The sequence below is a fragment of the Xenopus laevis genome, chromosome 5S (genome assembly GCF_017654675.1).
Source record: "Xenopus laevis strain J_2021 chromosome 5S, Xenopus_laevis_v10.1, whole genome shotgun sequence".
Taxonomy (NCBI): domain Eukaryota; kingdom Metazoa; phylum Chordata; class Amphibia; order Anura; family Pipidae; genus Xenopus; species Xenopus laevis.
Window position 1 is genome coordinate 25,295,939 of NC_054380.1, and position 25,449 is coordinate 25,321,387.

The window sequence follows — 25,449 nt, forward strand, 5'->3', positions numbered from 1 at the left end:
GCCCCATCTCTCCAGAAAATGGAAGCTCCAAGGTGGGCCAATACTGAGGATGCTGGGAGTTGTAGTCAAGTGAAGAGCCATGGGCCGATTAGCCTGGATATCACCTTTAGTGCAGAATCATCTGTACCGGTAACCTCAGAACAATGTTATTGCAGTAATTGTCTACAAGAAGAAACACAAATCTGTCTTGTCACAGAGAATATAATTATAATACAGAGGCAATTTGTACCAAAATATTTATGGCACGTTATATGGCAGCCTCCAAAAAGAGAACCCCCCCCCCCAACAATATAACACATAGCTAGCCCTCTTTACTGGGAGGTAAATGGAAGCCAGAAAAAGTGCCCAATGCTGCAGAGTTTCCGGAGGGAGAATCCAAATGCCCGGGTGTTCATACAATACACGAGCAATGTTCATACTCATTATCCGTATCCTTTAAAGGAACAGTTCAGTATAAAAATAAAAACTGGGTAAATAGATAGGCGGTGCAACATAAAAAATGTTAGTTAGCCAAAAATGTAATGTATTGAGGCTGGAGTGACTGGATGTCTAACAGAACAGAACACTACTTCCTGCTTTGCAGCTCTCTTGCTTTTCACTGATTGGTTACCAGGCAGTAACCAGAGACTTGAGGGGAGGGGGGCATGCGCGTCATTTCTGTTGCTTTTGAATCTGAGCTGAATGCTGAGGATCAATTGCAAACTCACTGAACAGTTATGTCCCATGTGGCCCCCCTTAAAGTCACTTACTAACTCCGAGTTAGAGAGCTGAAAAACAGAAGTTGTGTTCTGTTCTGATAGACATCCAGTCACTCCAGTCTTTATACATTACATTTTTGGCGAATTATATGAGAAACATTTTTTTTATTTTGCACAGCCTCTATTTATCCATTTTTTATTTTTACGCTGAACTGTTCCTTTAAGGGACACACAAACGGAGTCTAGTGTGCGTTGGGCAAGCATCCACACCGTTAAGTCATCTCAGTTTACCCAATTTATCCCACTGCAGAATGCATAAAAAAATTGTGCTGTTGCCATGGCTACAACCCCACTGTGTAAAATGCCATCAGTTAACTTGAGTGTTGCTGTGTGGTTGCATAACACTGCCTAGATGATGGGTACGAGTCCTAAAAGTGTCCTAAAAGTGCCCCACTCTCACAACAATTATATGGAGACAGTGCCAAATGGTATAGAGGTTATATAGGCTTATGGTGGCGACCCACCAGCCAGGCAAGTCTCCCCCTGCTGACAGTTAGCAGTAATGTTACAATATAGGGTTAGAACACAATCATGTTACATGTATGATGAGGAATAATGGAGCCTCCAGAGAATGATATAAATAAGGGGTATTCAACCTATGCCATTCCTTGCAGTTTTAATTCACCTACGGGGGGAGAGATACTCCGGGTTGGACATTTCCAGTTAAAGAAGTTTCTTTTGGTTCTACTGTAGAAAGACACAGCCCAGTTACCTACGTCCAGACCATTTATACTAGAATTGTATTATTATTATTGTACATGATTTGTCCCACATTTAACATTATAAAGGATATTAGAAGTCACCTTAATCCTGTATGAAGGCACTTGGCCTGGGACCCATCATGTCCCGATCTTGTCTTTTTTTCTATGACTTCTAAAATCCTTATGCTAAAAACATCCAGAAATAACTAGTAAAATATTAGGGCTTTGTGATGTCATCAGTTATACTGGTGTATAGTGATGTCACTGAAATGTGTATTAAAATGAATAGTGTCCCTTAATTTATATCCTTATCATCTAAAGGAGGGGGTCCATTATAACCTACAAAAACGGACAGTGGGGGGGGGAGCACACAATCCTGGCAGTTGGGGCCGGAAGCTTGTAAGTTTAAAAATAAAATAAAAACAATTTTAATATACATGGAATTAAAATACATATTGGACACATTGTGAAACACCAAGCAGAAGGCTATAAAATCAGAGGATTAAAAGTAGATGTGAGAAGTGAATTCCTATGATGAGTGATGACAGAGCTCCTTCCTGAACAGGACGGCACAATCTTCCCCAGTGCAAAGAGCTGGACACTCAATCCTCCACTTTCATTCAGTCCAACACAACTCCTTGATTCAAGGAAGGAAAAGTGTCAAATCTCCCCAGTCCCAGTGCTGAGGCTTTACTAGCAATTTCTCAGAAAAAGACATTGGTGGGGGGCGCGAGATCTCGGGACTTCAGAAATAAACTTCCCCTTGAGAAATGAAGGCCACTTTTCTCTCTGTGTTTAGTGGAAAGCGGAAAAAGAAGAAAGAGAGAAAGACAAAATAAACATGAGAAAGCGGAAAGACAAGGCAGAGTATTAGCGGTTAGATGGCAACGCTGGAGTCAAAACATGCAGGGGTTAATATGGATGTTAGGGATGGCAGAATGCAATTTATTTGGTAGTTCAAAGCTAAAAGGGAAATTATCATGAAACAACTTTTTTATTCAATGAAACCTAAAATGCTACGAATATTGGTGTAGCCGGCAGGAGTCAGCAGCTTGCAACTGTATAGATGTCAACAGTTTCAAGGAACAGTAACAGCAAAAAATAAAGTTTTTTTTTTGCGTTTTAAAGGAATGACAATATAATGTAGTGTTGTGCTGCACTGGTAACTGGTGTGTTTGCTTCAGAAACTCTACTATAGTTTATATAAACAAGCTGCTGTGTAGCCATGGGGACAGCCATTAAAGTACAGGATACACAGTAGATAACAGATAAGTACTACTATAGTTTATATAAACAAACTGCTGTGTAGCCATGGGGGCAGCCATTCAAGCACAGGATACACAGTAGATAACAGATAAGTAATACTATAATTTTCATAAACATGTTGCTGTGTAGCTATGGGGGCAGCCATTCAAGCACATGATACACAGCAGATAACAGATAAGTACTACTATAGTTTATATAAACAAGCTGCTGTGTAGCCATGGGGGCAGCCATTCAAGCACAGGATACACAGTAGATAAGATAAGTACTACTATAGTTTATATAAACAAGCTGCTGTGTAGCCATGGGGGCAGCCATTCAAGCACAGGATACACAGTAGATAACAGATAAGTACTACTATAGTTTATTTAAACACGCTGCTGTGTAGCCATGGGGGTGGCCAGTTAAAGCTGAATCAGCATATACCAATTTAGCGGACTATCATGCTTTAGTGGAGCATAGGAATGACATAGTATATTGTAATAATGCCCCTTTTGAAGAAATAATATCAACAGAAAGAAATGACAGGTATGTAGCTGCAGCCCGAGGGCCAACATAAATGACTTAAGTGGTTTAACATTATTAACAGCCTGGCAAAACATCCTATAAAAAATAAGCAAGTGCTAATACTATTTTATTGTCAAAAATTAAACAATTGTTAATAAGCTAAACCGAAAAATCTATCCTTGTCACGTGTGCCGCTCCTCATGAAAACGTGTTTAAGTACAAGAAATAATGAACATATAATTAAGGCCAATGGAAGAAGAAGGATTGAAGCTTGCGTATTATGATGGGAATGTACATTATCTGTATTACAACTTATAAGAACCCCAAGATATCCCCCTTGTAAGGAATAAAATAAACCCAAATGGAATTATTCACTAAATAACATTTCTCAGCCTGAATGGCTACCAACTCTTCTGCCTATAATTTCAAGATGGCAATCTTGTCTTCTTGTTTATGAATCACTGGCCTGCCGATTGGTCGAGACGATCAAAATGCAAAGCAACCAACTAAGGGTTAAATCGCTTTAAAATAAATCCTGGTTGGCTGTTGTATCGATGACACATTCTGTATCTTTTATGTAGGGATGCACCGAATCCACTATTTTGGATTTGGCTGAACCCCCGAATCCTTCACAAAAGATTCGGACGATTACCGAACCTAATCCTAATTTGCATATGCAAATTAGGAGTGGGAAGGGGAAAACATTTTTTATGTTCTTGTTTTGTGACAAAAGTCATGCAATTTCCCTCATCGGCCCTAATCTGCATATGCAAATTAGGATTTGGTTCGGCTGGGCAGAAGGATTTGCCCGAATCCTGCTGAAAAAGGCCGAATCCCGAATTCGGTGCATCCCTACTTTTATGTGACCCAGCACCCTGGTGACGATGGGAATGAGACTTTTGCTCCAATTACAAGCAGATAACATCTTATATATGAAAGGAAATCATTCCAAATACTTTTTAACATCATCGCTTTGCAAACTATCTGATCCATCAAAGGACGGACTATTCCAGTCAAGCTCAGTGTCCTGTACTGCTTCCATAGTAAAGATATTTGTCTAAGAAACATGTATTGAGTCTTTAGCAAAACGGAGAAGAGGAAATGCAGGCAAGCGAGGGGTGTTTGTTATTCATGCACAGGGCGCAGGGTTGTTAGCCTTTTGTAAACAAGATCATGTCGTCCTCATTTACAACATGGGTAATAACTCACCAACTGGGATATCACTTGAAATGGGTGGCTAAATTAAGGGGTTTGCTGCTCCCTAGACCTGCTTTTTGAAAGCCTGACTTCTCGGGTTGCATCCACATCTGCAGGAGAAAAGCAGCTTTAGTTACATTGCGGTTTGTCGTGATATTGAGACTCATGAGCTTGCATCACTTCCTTCTACTACAATCAATCCCAGGGCACTCACTATGTATTAAAACAGCAAAATCAATTCATGGGACTCGTAGATTTGCAGCAGAACAACTCTGCATGAATCACTTGTCCTTATATGCTGCACAACTTTTACTCGGAGCTGCACCAAATCCAGGATTCGAGATTCAGGTGAACCCCAGCACTTTATCTGCAGTATTCCGATTTTGTGGAATTGGAAGTGTTTAGCCAAATCAAACCCTTAAAGGGGTGTTAACTTTTAGTATGTTATAGAATGGCCCATTCTAAGCAACTTTTCAATTGGTCACCATTATTTATTTTTTTATAGTTTTTTAATTATTTGTCTTTTTCTTCTGACTCTTTACAGACTAATGCTCTGTAAGGCTCCAAATGTATTGTTATTGCTTCTTTTTATTACTCAACTTTCCTATTCAAGTTCTCTCTTATTCCTATTCAAATGAATGCATGGTTGCTAGGATACTTTGAACCCTAGCAACCAGATTGCTAAAAATGCCAACTGGAGAGCTGCTGAATAAAAAGCTAAATAAGTCAAAAACCACTAATAATAAAAAATGAAAACCAATTGCAAATTGTCTCCCAATACCATTCCCTACATCATATTAACAGTGAACAACCCCTTTAAAAGGTAATAGTAACATAAAAAAATTAAAGTGCTTTCAAGTAACTAAAATATAATTTAATGTTGTGCTGTACTGGTACAACTGGTGTGTTTGCTTCAGAAACTCTACTATAGTTTATATAAACAAGCTGCTGTGTAGCCATGGGGGCAGCCATTCAAGCACAGGATACACAGTAGATAACAGATAAGTACTACTATAGTTTATATAAACAAGCTGCTGTGTAGCCATGGGGGCAGCCATTCAAGCACAGGATACACAGTAGATAACACATAAGTACTACTATAGTTTATATATACAAGTTGCTGTGTAGCCATGGGGGCAGCCATTCAAGCACAGGATTCACAGTAGATAACACATAAGTACTACTATAGTTTATATAAACAAGTTGCTGTGTAGCCATGGGGGCAGCCATTCAAGCACAGGATTCACAGTAGATAACAGATAAGTACTACTATAGTTTATATAAACAAGCTGCTGTGTAGCCATGGGGGCAGCCATTCAAGCACAGGATACACAGTAGATAACAGATAAGTACTACTATAGTTTATATAAACAAGCTGCTGTGTAGCCATGGGGGCAGCCATTCAAGGCTCAGGTTACATAGCAGATAACAGATGCACTCTGCAGAATACCACTGTACTGTTAAGTAACATGTGCCTTTTCTCTTTTTTCAGCCTTAATGGCTGCCCCCATGGCTACACAGCAGCCTATGTTATACAGACTATAGTACAGTTTCTAAAACACACACATCACTTTTACCAATGCAGGGCAACAGTACATTATATTTTAATTACGTTAAAATGCTTTTATTTTTTTGGTGTCATCTCTCCTTTAAAGTTATGTCATTTTCGAAAACTGAATGCAATCGTTTTTGATCATTTTCCATTGTTCTCAAATAAACTATGGAAGTTCAGCATCTATTGATATATGATCAAATTAAATGACAGAAATTAAATAATTATTTTCCTGTCCGGAGACATATGAAAAGCTTTATATCCTACAAACATCACCCAAAAGGAAAATAAAAAATGAAGACCGGCAGTTAAACCACCATATGTGTGTATATTCTCTCTGAATCTAATTTGCATGGAAGAGGGGGTGCTTTATGGCCCATTGCAATATTGAATGGGTAATGATAATAAAACATATTTGCCTTTAAATAGCAACAGTACATGGATTTTTAATGACAGATTTGGGTAATAAAACTGAATGTTTGAAAAACCCTTATTCTTTCTACTGGGCGTTACATATTACTCTCAGATTAAGCTCGTGCCAGTAAGTCTGATAAAATCAACTCCGTTTGGAAACAGCATTTACAGCTCAAAGGAAAACACTTTTAAAGTCAATATTTCATCTCAAATTGTCGGCAACACTCATGTATTAGATTTATAAAAGGAGGGACTGGCGACTTAATCTGGTGTGTCATTGTGCCAAAATCAATGGAACCAGTAACGGCTACAGTGCACCCATTTTATGTAGGGGTGCAGTGATATTGGACATGCTGTGCTCCACTGGGGATTAGGGGGGATTTTAGCTCTGCCATGGGTTTAACTCTGGGTCCAGTTCCTTCTACAGGCTCGCAAACAAGCAATTTTAAAGGAAACACTTGCGTAGGCTCCATATTTAAATGATATATTAATGACATCACAATGACTCATATATTCTAATATGTCTATTAAAATTCTGTAAACCATTTTCTTCCTTTAGTTTACATGAACATGTTCCAGAAAATAAAACGTGTACAAGACCCACACACATGACAACAACAAGAAAATCATCACATTTTCTAATTTTTTATGTGATCCCAGTGTCCTATTAACAGAATAATAGAATTTGTGGAAGAGGAATTTAGACATTAAAGTTCTTTTTAACCTTTATTGTGACAAAGATGAAATTATTTTAACCCATTGGGCCCTTGTTTATGATGCAACAAAAGGTTTATACTGGGAGAGCGACACTCCTGTGTCTCAAGAGGCACTGCCATGGATTAAGCAAACTATTTCGACAATTAGTAAAAAAAAAAAAAAAAACAACAACAAGAAATGACAGACAGTTACAATGTTGCACAGCACATTCAAAACTAGGTATAATAAATAGACATTTAAAGAATACTGGTGACTTTATTGTAGGTATGGGATCTTTTATCCAGAATGTTACGGATCTTTCCGTAATTTAAATCATTATACCTTTAGTCTACTAGAAAATCATGTAAACATTAAATAAACCCAATAGGCTGGTTTTGCTTCCAATAAGGATTAATTATATCTTAGTTGGGATCAAGCACAAGGTACTGTTTTATTATTACAGAGAAAAAGGAAATCAGTTTTCAAGATTTGGATTATTTGGATAAAATGGGAGATGGCCGTTCCGTACTTCGGATATTTCTGGATAACGGATCCCATACCTGTACAGTGATGTTGTGAATAATCCCGATAACATGATTGTACGATATATTTTGATCAGCTGACTAGTTGTAATTGGATGTATTATCTGAACTACAGAGCTCCGTACTGATCAACAAAAGTGTTTACTGGCCCAATGATCCATATTCCCAAACTGAAGAGTCTGTTATATACAGATGTCCAGGGCAACAGATGGTTGGGACACAGAAAATATTCTAAATTAAAGGTTCTCTCTACCTAATAGAGGGGTTTTTTTGCACAATAAAAGAATATGTTATTCTAAGCCACTTTCCAAAATACATTTATTAAAAAAATTTTTTTCCCAAGTATTTAAAAATATAATATCATTGTAAAACAATGCGGCAGTTGATTAAGATACCTGGAAGGGGACCAACTTTTTTAGAATTATATTTTTCATTCATTATCCAAAATTTTTTATGGTTTTTGGGTGGAGGTCCCCTTTGAAACAGAGGTTATACTTCCCGTCACCAAAAACGCCCAGCTTCAGTATCTGTTTTACCCAGTAGAAGGGCAATGTTGAATAATGTTTACACGCAGCCATACTCATACCATATACTCTGATTATCTTCAGTCACTGATAATGATATTTCTGTTTCCTTGTCTGAAGGACCCTGTACAACGGGGCATTCACAATCATCTTTTGGAAAATTTGGAATGTCACTTTTTGTCACAGGTGGACCAGAAATGTCGTTGGTGGTGGTAGCAACTGAGAAGGCACAATGGCAACTTGCTGGCAAGCCACTGATACTGCTCACTAGATCAGTGTTCAGTGATAAATAGGGATAGGACATGCACGGGGATGTATAGGATACCATGCTGGTACCTTCTGTTTTTATTGGGTTCTGCACTGTGGAAGAAGAGTAGGGTTGGTTGGTATTGTCTTTACTGAACTGATCTAACTTACATACATGACAATTGTGTGACCCATTTCTATCATCCCCATCAAAGCCCTTGGCATGGAGACAAGCCCTTGGCATGACTATACAGTACTCACTTGATAAACAAGGTTCATCCTCCGCTGTGGGTGATGGATCAACTGATACAGGTGACCTATTGTCTTTGGATAAAAAATCATGGATACTTGTCCTCCGAGTAGTCCCCTCTGCAGTAGAGATCACACTGCTTGCACGAGGCAACGTTGCATATGGATTGGAATCTTTTGTGTGCTTTTGGGAGAACACCGTCCCGTCGACTATAGCAGAGCTTCCATCCGAGGACTGTGAACTGACCAGTTCAGGGAAGGTAAAACGTAAGCTCTCCGTTTTCCGAAGGTTGGGCCTCACAGACTGTTCCGGTTTGGCAGATTTCCGATCCAGTGCCAGCGATAGGCCAGGAGATAGCAGTGTAGGAGAATGAAATCCCGCAGACTCAACAGAACTAGAAAGGCTTCTCATAACTTCATCCAATAGGTTTTCCTGACTTCCAGAGCGAATCTGTATAAAGTTAACAACCAGGATTACAGAAGGGTTGAAGAATTAATTGTAGACCAACTACACACAACAAGAGGCCCATTTATCAAAAGTTGAATTTTGAATTCATGTGAATCTTTTTAAATTTGGAATATATGCACAATTCGATTTGGAGGTTATTTAAGAAAAAAATTTAATATTCGATCGAATGGTTCCGACCTGAAAATTCGAATCGTATTTGATTTGTATGAATCGAGTCATGAAAAAAACCTTGAATGTCAAGTAGGCTATTAACATTTCCAAATGGCTCAATGGACCTATGCCATTGAACTGAAAATTAACTTGGCAGATTTTAGGTAACGAATATTCGAATTAGGACTGTTTCCATGGCCGAGTTGTGATAAATTTCATATTTGAATAGGGGGATTCAAATCTGAATGTATACATTTTGAAAAATAGAATTCCCTATTCAACCCTTGATAAATCTGCCCCCTAACCTCCATCCAACTAAAAATTTACTTTTAGTCTCTTGTAGCCAGAATCAATCCTGTTAATTTTGTAACCTCGGTCAAGCAGTCAGCTTTTACTGGCTTGGTCCAGTTTCAAGAAAATACCTGATTCATTTCCCACTCACCTGGCTTACAGTCAGCTTGTTGCTTTCCTCTAAAAATTGTTTGAGTGAAACCTTTTCGCTTCTGGGCGACCCAGGTTTCAGCTTAGGCTGGAGCGAGGTTTCTGGTGTGTCCCCTAGTTGAGGTCTCAACATGGGACTAGATACTGCAGACTTTTTTAATCGATGGCCGAGGTAAGGGACTGGGCTCCCGCTGCCGTTCAGTGGTTCACTTTCCTGATGCAGGCTGAAATCTCCACCAATGTGGCTGTGGGACCTGATCTGAGAAGCCACCATTCCTGTTTTGGGACAAATATTCAGTTGTAAAGAGTATGCATAAGTACAAAATATTTCATTTTAAATAAAGACCAAACTTCTACAAAAAAGTTCTGAAGTCTATCCAGAAGTCTATAAGTCCCACTATTGACCACAAAGAACTTCCCCTAGGAGAAACCCAAGCAACCTCCATATACACATTTTGTGCACACTATTTCCCATGGTTACACATTTGTGTGTACACAAGATGACAGTGGGGGAAGCAAATTTTTTACCCAATGACTAAAAAGATAATGGAAAAAACTGCCCCAAAACGACTGAATACAGTAAATAGGGTGCTACTCACACTAAGGCACTCTTTTAAACAAGGGGGTTTGTATTGCCCTGGTGACCACAATTTTTAGGAATTCTTAAAGGTTTTTATTAGTAGTTTCATGATGGGATTTATATATGCCAGTAAACATAAAACACATCCTCTTTGTTTCTACCACTGTAAAATATTTTTGAAGTCATCTTAGCTTTTCCTGACAGTGCAATCAGTGATGGAGTTCCTTTATATGATCACTAGGATCCTTATACTACTATAGTTTACTGCATTACTCCTTTTCTGTCTTTTACAATGTTACAATCTGTAGCTGTTAAACAATCAATGGATATGTTATTACTTTGGTTTAACTGGGTTTTTATGTATATTATTGCATTTAGCATTGTTCTGGATTACTTGTTTTTATTAGTAAATCATTTCTAGCACTGTTTTAATTATGAAATCACAGCAATACTTCATTAGAATGTCTTATTTCCAAAAAAAATTATGGTTTTCTGGGGTCAGAAAAGTTGGCTTTACTATATTAAGCAAATATTTAGGATAGGCTGGCACAAACCGGACCACACTCCATTGATAGATGCATTCAAAGCACTGCGTATCTTGACAGCGCTATATAAATAAATGATGATGATGATGATTTAAAAAAAGTATTTATTTAGTCAAAAAGCATCTCAAAAATACACCTTACGCATTTCGTGCCTGGTGGTCATAGGCTAGTTGTGTGCCTCCCCGAGCTGATGGTCTGGGGCGTGAACACCTGGACCCCTCCCATCATATTTGGCAAGTTAACCCTTACTCTTATCATGCTCTACATTAATTATTCTTCCAGTAAATTATCTATACTATATTATACTACAGGTATTGGATCCATTATCCGGAAATCCGTTTTACAGAAAGCTCTGAATAATTGAAAGGCTGTCTCACATAGACTCCACTATAATCAAATAGGGATGCACTGAATCCAGGATTTGGCCTTTTTCATCAGAAATTGGCCGAATCCTTCTGCCCGGCTGAACCAAATCCGAATTTGAATATGCCAATTAGGGGCGGGGAGGGAAATCGCATGACTTTTTGTCACAAAACAAGAAAGTAAAAAATGTTTTCTCCTTCCCATCCCTAATTTGCATATGCAAATTAGGATTCTGTATTCAACGGAATCTTTCCCAAAGGATTAGGGCATTCGACCGAATCAAAATAGTTGATTCGGTGCATCCCTATAATCAAACAATCCAAAATTTTAAAAATTATTTCCTTTTTCTCTGTAATAATAAAACAGTAGCTTGTACTTGATCCCAACTAAGATATACTTAATCCTTATTGGAAGAAAAACCAGCCAATATATATTTGTGATGTTTTATCATAATATGTTGGAAAATGCTATTTTCAGAAATTTTGTAAAAACTACAAGCTTTGGCAAAGCTTTAATCTCTGGAGTAAAAATAAATATTTAATCTTTTTGAATCTGTTAGAATGTGTTCTTTCCAAATATATACATTCCTCTGGGGTCAATGTACTCTTAGGGGGCTATCTGGCCTTGCAATCTAAACTAGGCTTATTTCTGCTGTAGATAAATAGATATTGCGCTGTGGGTTTTTCATCAATACATGTCAGGAGACCACCAGAAGTTTCTTTCAATGCCGGATTATCAAACGTAATACCTTAAAATGTTTAGTTCTGGAATCTAGAATTGTGCAGATGTTATCAGTCTGCTGTAACGTATCACATGGCAAGAAATGCAGTTTTGGAATAATGATGTGCTAAAAACTAGTATGACTCTCAAAACGTGTGCACCGCTTAAAAAGTATTATATTTGTCATATATGCTAATCCATCTGAGGAAGTGAAACAAAGGCCATTTCGTGCTTGAACCTATTGTACACAAAACTCTATATTGAGCAGAAATGTTCAACCTGTAATTATGTGGATGTGGCTAATTAAAACTGCCATTATCCCAAAAAGCCTTTGGCAATATCGGTATGGGATCCATTTTCTGAATTACGGAAAGGCTGTCACCCATAGACTCCATTTTCTTCAAATAATCCAAAATTTTAAAAACAATTTCCTTTTTTCTCTGTGATAATAAAACAGATCCTTGTACTTGAGCCAAACTAAGATATATAATCAATATTGGGTTGATTTTATTTTTACATGTGTGAAGATCCAAATTACAGACACGTTACCTGGAAAACACCAGGTCCTGAGTATTCTGGATAACAAGTCGCATACCTGTATTATGTTGTGGGTACACAACAGTCTTTACACAAAGAATAACTAGTAAAAAACATATTTATTATTTATTATATTAGACACCAATGCGCTGGGCATCACCGTGGTGCAATGGTTAGCACTGGCACCTTGCAGACCCAGGGATTATAGGTTTGTCCAGATGAAAAAAAAATATAAAGTCCCAAATAAAAGTAGTCCCAATCACCAACTCAGCTGCTATATACCAGTAGGCACTGCCACTTCAGAAGGTTGGACAAACCAAGCAAAACTGCAAACCCCTGAGGAAGTCATTGGTTTGCTGAAAAGTGTTGGCTTCCATTTTAGCCTTTGCTGAATAAGCAAACTGACCATGGCTCTACTGTAAGTGCAGTTTTATTTGTGGTATAAATAATGTTTTAAAATACACTTTATCATGGGAGCGTGTCCCTCTTTCTTAGGTATCCTATAGGAGAAAAAAGCCTCCATTAATCCTGGACTGCATCTAATGCTCTGCCTTCTAGCAGACAATCCCTAGGAGCCCCCCAACTCCACTGTGCCACTCTGCTTTCTCACATGGCCGGATTTCTGCCTCCGGCGCCCCGAGGCCATTCTGCGCCACTGGGTCCTAGCACCCGCTAACGGCGCACCGCTGGGCCTTAGTGCCCACAAATGTCACATGGAAACCCCTGTTCCATTTGGAGGTAACACACAACCGCCCAGCAATAATTGGATAATCTTGATTCACACTGGTGCTCCGTCACTGGCAACCACAGGATTAACTTCAATATGTAGAATGAGTGAATCAAGAAGCAGCAAAAAGCAGAATATCTGCTATTTAGTATTTATTGTGCATCTACACGACATGTTTCGGGCAACAAGGGCCCTTTTTCAAGTGTTTTGAAACCCCTGTTCCCCCTCACAAGCGGCGTGTGTGCGCATGCAGGCGGCTGGGCGGCATACCGCCCCTACAGTCTTGCTCACAAATCCGGGCCTGCTTTCTCATCTTAGGTACAGCTATGAAGGGTGCATTAGGTGGGGACAGAAAATGGGGCCCTTTCAGGATAAGCGTTCTTTAATTTTTTACTAATAAATCGGACCAGGGTGTGTGTGCGAGTATAGGGACCTAAGAGACCAATAGGGACCTTAGATTGTAATATTAGGGACTGATCTATGATGTAGGATATCTGTAAAGCACTGCAGAATATTTTGACACTATTTATTAATAAATAATACCACCACCATATCAAAGATGACGGCTGACATTTTTCCTTATGGGGTTTAGCTGATGGAATAATGTAGAACATATTTTCATTTCCTAAAGTTCCAACAACTTTGGCAACTGAAACTAAAAGCTGATAAAAAAAGTATAGGATTATACAAAAATCAATTGAGGGCCTACCTGTGACTGCAGGGGCTGAAGCATTATTATTACTATTACTAGAGGATGTCCTGGCACTATCCAGGCTGGAAGTTCTGGGAGCTGGATGAGAGATCAGGAGACAATATAGTGAAAGACTTTAGAAGGTGGCTTGGAACCTTTACACGCTGGTTCCAGAATACTCTGTACAGGGATAGTCATGCATAGATATGTACAGTATGTGGGGCATGCTCTTTGTCATCTGTTAGTTCGTTCAGGGGATAAATCCAAGGAATTTCCATGGAGTCCAAGAGGAAACTTTAGGAAAGAACTCTACAAATTTAAACCAAGCCTTTTAGCCAGGACCTTGGGGTACATGCAGAGAAGTCAGACTGGGATACAGCACAAATTAGAGATGTCTAAGCCATAAATATTCAATCATATGTAACTATTATATAAACTATTGATGGAAGTAAAAAGTTAGAATGTGCTGCATACAATTCCAATGTTACTATTGGTATGTAGCTAACATGTCATTGTGTACATACTGTCCACTGATTGGACTGTTTATTATAATGGGAGTGGCCTTGTATATTCTAATCTCCCAAGGAGAAGGGGTAATGTAATAAATGGTCGTACGTTTTCTACTTGTCTAGTAAATCCTAGCAACCAATCAGCTGTTAGAAAACATATCTTTGGTTGCTATGGGTTACTAGATGTGGACAAACTTATAGGTAATCTGTGCTGATTTTATGGTGTAGTCCTTAATGGCACTGTTTACACTGCAAATAATTCACATAAAATGTTATTTCTTAACCAAACATTTTTTTTAGTTGTAATATTGGTGTGTAGGTGCATCTCAGGTCATTTTGCCTAGTCATGTGCTTTCAGAACGAGCCAGTGCTGCACTATGGAACTGCTTTCTGGCAGGATGTTGTTTGTCCTACTCAATGTAACTGAAGGAGTCGCAGTGGGACATGGATTTTTACTATTGAGTGCTGTTCTTATATCTACCAGGCAGCTGTTATCTGGTTACCTTCCCAATGTTCTGCTGATGGGCTGCTGGGGGAGAAGGGGGGATATCACTTCAACTTGCAGTGCAGCAGTAAAAAGTGACTAAAGTTTATCAGAGCACAACTCACAAGACTGGGGGCACCTGGAAAACTGACAATATGTCTAGCCCCATGTCAGATATCAAAATTAAATATAAAAAAACCCAGTCTGCTCTTTGGCAGAACAGAAGTCTACAAGAGCAGAACTATTAACTTATGGGTTTTGAAAAAAACAACATGTTTTCCCATGACAGTATCCCTTTAAAGAGTTTTTTTATTACATTACCCCAAATGTGATTTAAAACATTTCTAAATATTAAAATCAAAGGAAGATGGATCTCATTGGTTGGCAGCTACTTTGAAAAGCATTATCCTAAATAAGTTCCAGGGATATTGGAACTACAAAAATCAAACTACCAAAATAATTTTCTATTTAATCCTGGAAATGGTGCCCCAAGTCTGTGGGGTGATATAAATTCAGTGCCTCCTTGGTTTAATTAAATGCATAAATGAGTATTATGACCTATAAAAAGGAAGTTACAATTAATGGATGCTTTTATATCAGGGGGTAAACTGATAACCCCTGCTGAAAGGGAACATGTTCCATATGTTGTTTTCTATAGCAGCCTTCCATGACAGTAGTCAGAGACCAACCTGTTCTTTATACTGCGCTGCTTTTTCTCTTCCATTGTAAAGTGGTGGTGGTGCAATCTCACCATTATAAAATAAAAAAATAAATAAGGGCAACGTTGGCCATGCCCTTAAACTGCCCAATTCATGTGCTAATGCAGCCAGCCACACCCTGGATCCCATTAAACGACATGACATTCAGAGTAGGAAGTTGGCCAGCTTAAATATATTGCAATATATGGACAAACAATCCCTGTTTTGTTTAAAGGGTAAGGCATTTTTCAGTAGCAGTATGCACAAAATGTATCTGTCTTAAATATAGTGATAATGGGTTGAGTGCAGAGGATCTCTTGTATTTGTCTATATGTATTCAGAGTAGGACCCATTCCTTTTTACTACTCCAAAAAGAGGTGTGTTATTAAATCTATACGTCATCCTGTTTGAAAGGGAATTATGTTCTAAAGAGCGGCCCAAGCAGGTGCAGGTATTAAGGAGCCGATTGGGAAATACCATGGATTAGAAGGCAAACGCATTCCATAGCAGCTCCTCATGCAGAAGAGAGCGCAGGGACAGCAGAAGAGTGCGCAGGGATAGCAGAAGAGAGCGCAGGGACAGCAGAAGAGCGTTCTTACCATGCGTTCCAGGCACAGAATAGGAACCATTTCTTACAGAATGAGCACTTAAATCCTCATAAGAAGTGTTGTCTATAAAATAAGCAGAGGGAGAGAGCGCTTGAAGACATATTAGAACACATGCATTGCTTTATTCAGAGTATGACACAGAGCAGAACGTATTGAGACCTTTGACTAATTCTTTTACAATTAAACCCTTCTCTGTGTCCTCTCTCTCTTCTCTGTGATGTTTTATGTTTCAGCTTTTTAATGTGCGACATTGGTGGAGGCTGTTTAATCCCTACATTATGAAAGCTGCAAGTTTACACGGGTGCAAACCAACTGCAGAACAACTGGCCTCCACAGGCAAATAACACGAACGTCCACATTTTGTGGACAGACACCCGGCTGTTCAGCAGTCAGGTGGCGAATCAGCCGTGAAACTGAAAATGGAAAGTTTGTGTGAAAAATCACTTCTAGAAAATCCTTCATTGAATCTAAAGTTGGCCAGATACTAGCTTTTATTAGAAGTTAGTGGGTAAATAATAGATAGGCATTAATGGAAAACGAATGGGTTAATCCCTGAGGGGGGAGGGGGGGGGTGCCAAATCATTAGGTGACCCTGGGCCAGTGCTCCTATTTACTATAATAACTGACCCAGGGTACTGTTCTATTTAGTGCTTGTCCTTTAATTAGGAAGGGGTTTCAAACAATTTCCAAATGTTGGGATGTCCCAATTGGCACTAATTTGGCCCACAAGACCAAGCCAGAACTTAGTGGCCAAATTGATTACCACTCCTTGCACTGACTCCAGGGAAGGGGTAAATGCATAAACAAACCACCTCTCTTTTTTTTTTCCCCCCTCTTCATTCCTAGCTTCCCTATAGAAGCCTCCGAGCAGTGCAGCTCTTGGTACTGATCCAATAGAGAGCCCATGTGAGTAAAGATACACAGACAAGCACTGTGAGAGCAACATTAACAGGACTGTGGTGTCTGTGTGTCTTTAAACGGGTTGTTCATCTTTGAGTTAACTGTTAGTATAATGTAGAGAGTGATTTTCTGAGACCATTTGTAATTGGTTTTATTTTGTTTTTTTTATTATTTGTGGTTTTTGAGATGTTTAGCTTTTTATCCAGCAGCTCTCCAGTTTGCAATGTCATCAGTGTGGTTGCTAGGGTTCAAATTATTATTATTAATCTGAATTAGAGACTGGAGTATGATTAGGAGAGGACTTTACTAGAAAGATGAGAAATAAAATGAAGTAATAACAATAAATTTGTAGCCTCTAGAGAGGAACTCTCCCTATTCTCATGGTTGTATTTCTTACAGAACAGAACTGAGACTCACTCTCTTATTTATTCTATTTCTTCATTTGGTGATTTAACTTATCAATTGCAGGTAAATTTGTTGTAACGTGTTAGCCAATAAAAATGTTACAGGTCAACCCTTTTGAAATAAAAAAAAGTGGTATAAAGGTGATACCTTTATTGGCTAACTAAGATAATCATAGCAAACTTTCAGAACATATTAGTTCCTTTTTCAAGGTTGCCCTGTAATTTATCATAAAGAAAGCTCTGAAATACAACAATCCCTTCTTAAAGGAGAACTAAAGCCTAACTAAAGAAGTAGCTAGAAATGTTGTACATTATGTTTTGGACTTCTGTACCAGCCCAAGGGAACCACAGCCGTTTAGCAGAGATTTGTGTCTCCAAAGATGCCCCAGTAGCTCCCCATCTTCTTTTCTGCTGATTCACTGCACATGCTCTGTGCTGCTGTCACTTACTGAGCTTAGGGAACCACTCACAATATACAGTACACATAGAATAGAAATGTCACAATATAAGGGTGATTAGTAATTAATACATGGCAGCACAGAAACCAGTGCAATTAGCATCAGAATTTAATAATCAGCCTTGTAACATTAGCATATATAACAGGACAACCTCATTTTCTGCTTGATAATTTGTGACGACCCCTAAGCTTAGCTTCTCAACAGCTGCTCAGAGCCCACTGAGCATGTGAGTGTCACAGACACTTTCCAAGATGGTGACCCCCTGTGACAAGTTTGCAGTCCTGGATCATTGCTGCTATTGACAAGCTGAAACTTTAGACTAGTGCAATAAGTTCAGTATAAAAAATATCGCTTTTTTTAGCCATATTAATTTTTAGGGTTTAGTTCTCCTTTAAAACTTGTCTGGAAGCCCTCAAAGCAAATGAATGTAAAACTGCTCAGAGTGCTCTTGTTTTTCGTCTCCTTTTTAAAAATAAATCCTAATATAATGAATTTAAATCAACAGCGCCACCTGCTGTTGACTTTGGCCAACGTGACACCGTCATTAGAAAATGATGTTACTGAGAAAAGGAAAGCCTTGCATTAGTGAGCAGAAGAAAGTCATCGCAAGACATTCCTTTTATTTATTTTTGACTGTTTTAGTACTTGATGTTAACCAAATTGGATAAATCTGTGCAAACTGCAAATACATCACGTTGACTGAAATTTAATATCTTAATAGGCTTTAGGCCTCAAGCACCTGGTGCTTCGATTTCCGAAGTCACCCGAAGTTTCCTCGTGAGGCAACTTCGGGGGCGACTTCTGAATTCGAAGTGGCGCGAGTGCATAGGCGCTAGCATTTTCTCATTATAGCAGGTGGCAGGCACGGGGAAGGCAGTTTCAGGGAGATTGTCGCCCCGCAGAAGAGGCGATTAGTCACCAGGCGACTTAATCTCCCCGAATCTGCCAGTGTGCTAGCTCCCTAAATGAGGAGGAATACCATTTTACACATGGTTTTCTTACCTGAAACCCTGGGCCGGTGCTCCTATCAGCAAAAAAACTGCACCGGCTCGGGGTTCTTCCAGCGAGCACCACAGAGTGATAATCCTCCTGCTTCTTCGGTTTTCAAATTTCCCAGGGCAGACACGAGAAGTCCAGAAGAAGCCGGAAGAAGCTCTGTGGCGCTCGCTGAAAGAACCCTGGACCAGTGCAGTTTTCTGCTGATAAGAGCCCCGGCATGGGGTGTCAGGTAAGTAAAAGTAATCACTTGGGGGTGCCTACATTTTGGCACCTCCAAGTGTAAAATGGTATTCCTTCTCCTTTAAGGCACATCATATCATATTATTTAAAGGGATCTAAACTTAAAAACAATATATTGATGCACCTGCACCCAGACTGAGCATTTTTGCAATTTATGTTCATTCTATAACTTTAGAGGTTTTTGGACCCTGCCAGTTTTAGGCTGCTACAATCAGGCTTTTGGCTCTACAGCACTTTATTGCACTTCCTGTATAGTCAGTTAAGCCTAGGGTTATATTCAGTGTATCACCTTGCAAGTTACTGCATGGAAAGTCTGAGAAACACAGAGGTGCTCTGCCTGTTGGATCAGCCAATGACACACACTGAAATCACTCCTCTATTTTACCTCTCTCTGGTTGGGATTTTATTTGCAACATGAATGTGGGATCACAGTGGTAAAGAAGATCTTAGTGAAGACGTGTGGTGCAAATAAACTATACAGTAGATACCAATACTAGATACAAATGACAAACTATAAAATATAATTGTACAGTATTAATAAGCAGCTTGTATAAAAGTGATACAGATTATAAAGGTTAGGATGTGTATACATGTTATAAAATTAGTATGCACAGACAGTCAGGAAAATAAATGTTAGGGCACACAGTACCAAGACATTCAGGCATTTAAGAAGAACTAACACCCCAGTCAAATATGGCATTTGTTTCCATGAGGAGCACCAATTTTAATCTTTATTTGGATTAAATTTCATCAGTGGGTGGGAGGCAGAAACATTCAGTGCTTTCTAGACGGTAGCCATTGTTACAGCTGCAAACATTTGCTGATCTTATAGAATTCAGAAAACACAAAAATGTTTGTGTTGTGTCCGCTGTAAGGAGACCCCTCCATCCCTTGCTAAGGACCACCATATGGGTCTTCCTTATTTATGCTGTAAGATTGACTATGTTCAGATGCAGAACTGAACTCCATTATTATTTATAAAAATGCCCAGTGGCACCAATTTAGGATTTTGCATGAAACAACCATAGAGCGGGGGTGTTAGTTCCAGAACAAGGTTATTAGGCAGAGACAGCAAAGACGTCAGTTCTAAGGCTATAAAGCACAAGCACACCACATACTAGAGAGTTGAAATTGCACGGCCTATACCTTTACTTTTAGGCAAAACCTTGGATCTGAAGGCCGAAGAGGCATTGGCAGCTGAAAAGTCGATTGCTGTAGTGGAGAAGGCCATAGATCCCAAATCTTTCCTCCTTTTCCCGGATGCATGATCCTCGGGACCCTCCAGATTCTCAGCACTACCTGTCCATTGTCCACCTGCCAGGACCATGGACTGCACCAGGTCATTCATGGCTGGGATGCAAATGAAAGCAAATGAATCAGCGGGTGGTAACGTGGGTCAGTTCTGGTTAGACAGCCGCTCAAGCACTGAAAGCATTTGGCAGATCACAAAAGCTACAAACCACAAAGCCATTTTGAGTTATGACATGCATTCTGTTGAAAAGGATGGAAATGTGCGGCTTAGGCAACATGTGCCATCAGCATTGGTTAACATGTGTATCTGCTCCTGCCCAGCCGTGGAGAGCAGCATAGCTTGCCTACAAGTTATGTCGCTTACGAATGACCAGATGAAATGACGTGAATTAAGCTGAAACACAAGGCCGTCGGCATGAGCTGAATTTTGCAATGAAAAGCAGGGTCCATGGCCAGTGCAGGTTACTGCTACAATTCTGTAGATCATTTAACAACATAGAATATTTGCCCCCAGGCTGATTTATCAAATAGATGAACTCTGACTTCTGATTGGTTGCTGTGGGCCAATAGGGGCACCGTTACTATGTTAGCAAATGAGTTAAAAGATCTGAAAAAGATGGCACCTCAGAAAATGGGACATTTCACAGAAACAGTCTAACTATTGTTCGGAAACTGCAAGGTAATTACTAATCTTCGCCTTTTGTTTTATGGCTTTGAATATTTCACATCAAAATACTAGAAAAATTGCCTGGCATCCAACGTCTGTACCGAGTGCCAGTGATTCCCGGTAATGGGACTTGTGTGGGGAGAAAGAGTGCAGTTGGGGGGAAAGCCTAGTGAGACATTAGTAATGGAAGCCGGGGCAGCTAGTGGACACAAGCTGAACTGATTGAGAGTCTTACACACTGAGCGGCGGTAGAGGGTCTTCATTTTGTCTTTATCCTTCGGTCTGTTCCTCATAAAGGGCAGCTTTTTCAGGGCAACCACTTTTATGTCACGGGGATGGGAAAAAAGCAAAAAAATCAACAGAAAAAAAGGGGAAAATGAAAGAGGAAAAAGAAAGGGAGAAGAACACATGGTAGAAGTTAAATGCTGAAAGGAAAGACAGAGATGAGTATGTTTGGACTACGGCTAAGCATGTCCTGCTAAACACCATTAACTGGTGCCACAACAACAGACACACTAGCCACAGGGAATGGAAACACACAATGAAATGCATCACAGGGGACATCATGCCCTACGTCTTCTGGGTCAGGTCATTATTTGTACTCTGAGTCTGCTGTTTCCAGATGGAAACACAGACTGGACTGTTCAATGGATTACATTTATTTAAGGAAGCTTTGCAGCCTGATGACCTAATATTTGGCTCCATTTATAAAACAAAGTATCTTTTTCAATATGTTAGGACCAATTGGCTCCTGGAATTGAAGTAACTGCCCCCCCCACCCTTTTGAAATGACCACACTTGAAAAAGAAAAAGTTCCATCAAGCAATATGGCTTCCAATCATCATCTTGTCAACTGTCAAAATTAATTATTATCTTTTTCCAGTTTGCAATTTACACCCAACCTCCCATGGCCAATCCGAGGTTCAAATGACAGACTGGAGGATATACAGGACTGGCCTGCACAGGAAAGGGTAAGAAATTAAAATTTAGCCTCTTATTTTATTAAAAGATTTTTTTGTGATAACACGAAAGATAAACTATTAAAAGGAAGAGAAAAACAATAAAAGTTGCACAGATTATATTCGTTTATAATACAGGACTCCAGGGTGGTCCTACACTATGTGTGTACCCAGTTCATTAGGACAGATGCACTAAGGTTAATGAGGGAAGCATGTGTGCTGCTAGAGGGAGGTCTCCAAATGCACAGCCTGGGCCCCCTGTTTGCGAAAACATTTGTCACTGTGGGAACTGCAGCAAACATATATTGTAATAGGTTATTGCTTGTACCTCCTGTCACACACGCCTTCCTTTCTTACTATTCTCTATGTTTCTGAGCTTTGACATGAACCTTTCCTGATCCCTAAAGTATTTTGATCAGAATTTTAACTGTGCTTTTGCCTGAACATAATGTCATTTTTAATTGTTTTGTCAGTGGGTTTAAATTAGAGCCGAACTCCAAATGGCAATGACATTTCCAAATTAAAGCCCTCTTGAATTGCCTCCTTGGTGTACCAAGGCATTGGTGGAAATGAACATCGTATCGTAAACAATTTCTAAGGAAGAACCCATGCACAGTCATCTTCCTTGAAATAAGTAAAAGAAGATACAACAGATATGATTTTAACATAATATCTAAATGTAATCTTGGGTAAGGCAGATGGACTGCCCTGTTGTGAATTGGCTTAAGTAAGGAAATTGTCTAAGAATTTTTATTTATACTATTTTAGTAAATAATATTAACAGTAATCAAATTAGCTGAAAGCTTGGGTTTTTGGGAAATATACATCAGACTGGGATGCCAAGGGCCACCAGAAAATGGACCATGGGCCTACTTTCCAAACTATTATTACTTCTCTCCTCTCAACCTCTGTATTCTCCTAGTATTTTATATCTACTTATTACACTTTATTCTTCCATCATTAAGCCTTTTTTTTACCATTAAGAAATAGAGAATGACCATGAAATTGGTCAAAGGTTAGAAGCAAAAGGACCCACTGACATCTGGGCCAAACCGGAAGTTTTCCTGGTATCCCAGTGGACCAGTCCGACACTGGAAATGTATGTATTTACTTTAAAGGGGACCCATCACCCAAAAAAATTATTCAAAATCCTATTTTATCACATTAGTCAAGCAAAAAGAACTTTAATTACACTATATACATTATTTTAATCTTGTTTCCTTCAGTCTGGGAATTCATAATTATAACAAGCAGGCAGGAGCCATTTTGTGGACACTGTTATTAAGACAAGCCTTGCATCACCTCAAAATCTTGTTTGTGCACCAGAATGGGGGACCCAATGTCCATTCTCATGCCCTGGCTACACAATTAAATGGTGAAGAGAACAGGGGAATGTGGGGAGAGCAGTGACATCTAGGAAATGCTGAATGGAAAGTTAAAGTAATTGTCTGCCCCACCTCTATGCCTAAGGCATAGAGGAGGGGCAGACAATATTTGATTGACAGCTGAGCTTACAACAGCTATGAATGCTTTAATAAAAATAGAAATTGGATTTAATGTTTAATTTGAAAAGGACTTTTATTATACAGATGTTTGTGTCTGGGTGGCAGGTCCAATTTAAGAGCAAGGTGAGCTTGTTATACATATACAGAATATTTTAGGTGGATATTTTCCAATATGCAATTATTAAAGCAACAGTCATTACTGAGCACTTGGAAACTCAAGCATAAAACTAATATACATAAGTTATGATAGTTTCCAGCTTGCTCCATCACTTATTAACATTAATGGAACTATACTATAGTGGTCTGAAGGCTGGAATCAATATGAAGGAAAATGCTGATGTAAACCAGAGCCATCGGATACAGAAGATCAGTGGAATGGATTTTTTGGAGAACATATAGACAGACATGATACAATGTTAAGATACGGTTAGAAATGGCGTCCTTCTGGACTATTGAGGGTGACACTGGGAACAAAGACAGAATGATGCCTAGATGGCCAACACAGATAGGAAGGCAAAGATTTCTGGAAGGATCATATTAAAGGTAAGAACTATAGTGGCTTCCACGTTGCACTAAACAAATTTCAAGCCTTATCCCAGCTACCAATTAGGGCCTCCTCTTAGTGCACATCATCACTTCCTTGAAATTTTAGGCAAAGGTCAAATTTAATATTTAATGAAACTGGTAGTCAGTAACTTCTGAAGTGTTACACTGTTTGTTCAGATGTTTAACTAGATGGACTCATCTACAAAGTATAAATATTTTGATCTTTCAAGGAACAGCCTACCAATAATCTGCATATGGTTTGAAAGGAGAACATTTTTAAGGTGGAACTCCACCCAAAAACCATTGAAATTTTTAATATATATATGTATATATTTATAATTAATTTTTTTTTTGGTGGATGTGTCCTTTGAAGGCAGATATGGAATACTAATCTTTCCAATGTGCTTGATCACAGAGTCCTTCTACTGAGATTTCCAATGGTTTCTCTGTGTTTGTAGATGTGGGTCTCTTGTGGGAGGACCCCGTGTGAGTAAAGAGTGGAGGGTTTCTAATCGTAAATGTTGCTGTTGCGGTGAAATTAGTCAATGGCAGCCTAAAATGAGTCTCCAAAGCTAGGGTATAAAGTACTAAAGTAGAATCCAAATAAGTGTTCTATTTCCTAAAAGTCAGTACTACTATATACATGCAGCACTTTAACTAAACTTCCTGCGACATTAGCCAATGAAACCTGCTAACGTGACTAACAGCTGCCGTTAACAACGGCTGAAGGATTGCGTAACCGAAAATCTTATTTAAAAGTGAAGTTTTAGGTTGTCCTTATTGGATGGTTTTTACTATAGGAAAATCTTGCATTCAAATGGAATGTAGCCGAAAAAATAAACAGAAACACTTCGGAACAATTCTAGAAAAGCCATGTCTCCTCTCACTGAGTTATAGAATCACTGACTCGAAACGGGCCGAGCTATGAATGTTTGAGATTTCTCTTTAGCCAGTCTTAAAGGAAAGTAAACCTCTAAAATAAGTGAATGTAAAACTGATGAGAGGGCTATTCTAAGAAATTTGCTATGTATATTCATTATTTATTTTGTTTTTATTCCAAGATATTAAGAGATGCATGTACTGTTAGTATGTATGAATTTTGTTACAACAGCGCCATCTGCTGGTCAGTTTCCCACCAGTCTGACCACCAAGTAGTCAAGGAAGTTGTCAGGAGAATGAAAGAGGCTGCTCTGATGTTCTTCTGCTTAGGAAAAAAATTAGAAACCTTTTTCACAACTTTCCTAAGCAGAAGAACATCAGAGCAGCCTTTTCCTTTCTCCTGACAACTTCCTTGACTACGTGGTGGTCAGAAACTGATCAGCAAGTGGAGCTGTTCATTCATATTAACA

General features: G+C 39.0%; 1 protein-coding gene across 8 annotated transcripts in view; it reads right to left on the reverse strand.

The window, feature by feature from the left end:
• Nucleotides 1–828: 828 nt before the first annotated feature.
• LOC431899 (girdin) overlaps nt 829–25,449 on the reverse strand; it is a 112,866-nt gene continuing 88,245 nt past the window's right edge. For 3 of the 8 annotated variants that reach the window (XM_018265056.2, XM_018265055.2, XM_018265060.2), the window contains 6 exons: nt 21,326–21,409; nt 20,319–20,522; nt 16,163–16,234; nt 13,891–13,971; nt 9,711–9,985; nt 7,558–9,100 (listed from right to left, as the gene is read on the reverse strand). In XM_018265056.2, the coding sequence (XP_018120545.1) occupies nt 8,195–9,100; nt 9,711–9,985; nt 13,891–13,971; nt 16,163–16,234; nt 20,319–20,522; nt 21,326–21,409 (1,622 nt within the window). In that variant the 3' untranslated portion in view covers nt 7,558–8,194. Of the gene's footprint in view, nt 2,249–4,438; nt 4,537–7,557; nt 9,101–9,710; nt 9,986–13,890; nt 13,972–16,162; nt 16,235–20,318; nt 20,523–21,325; nt 21,410–25,449 lie in introns of those variants that run through there. The other 5 variants (XM_018265059.2, XM_018265061.2, XM_041564328.1 and 2 more) reach the window with 5 other exon arrangements.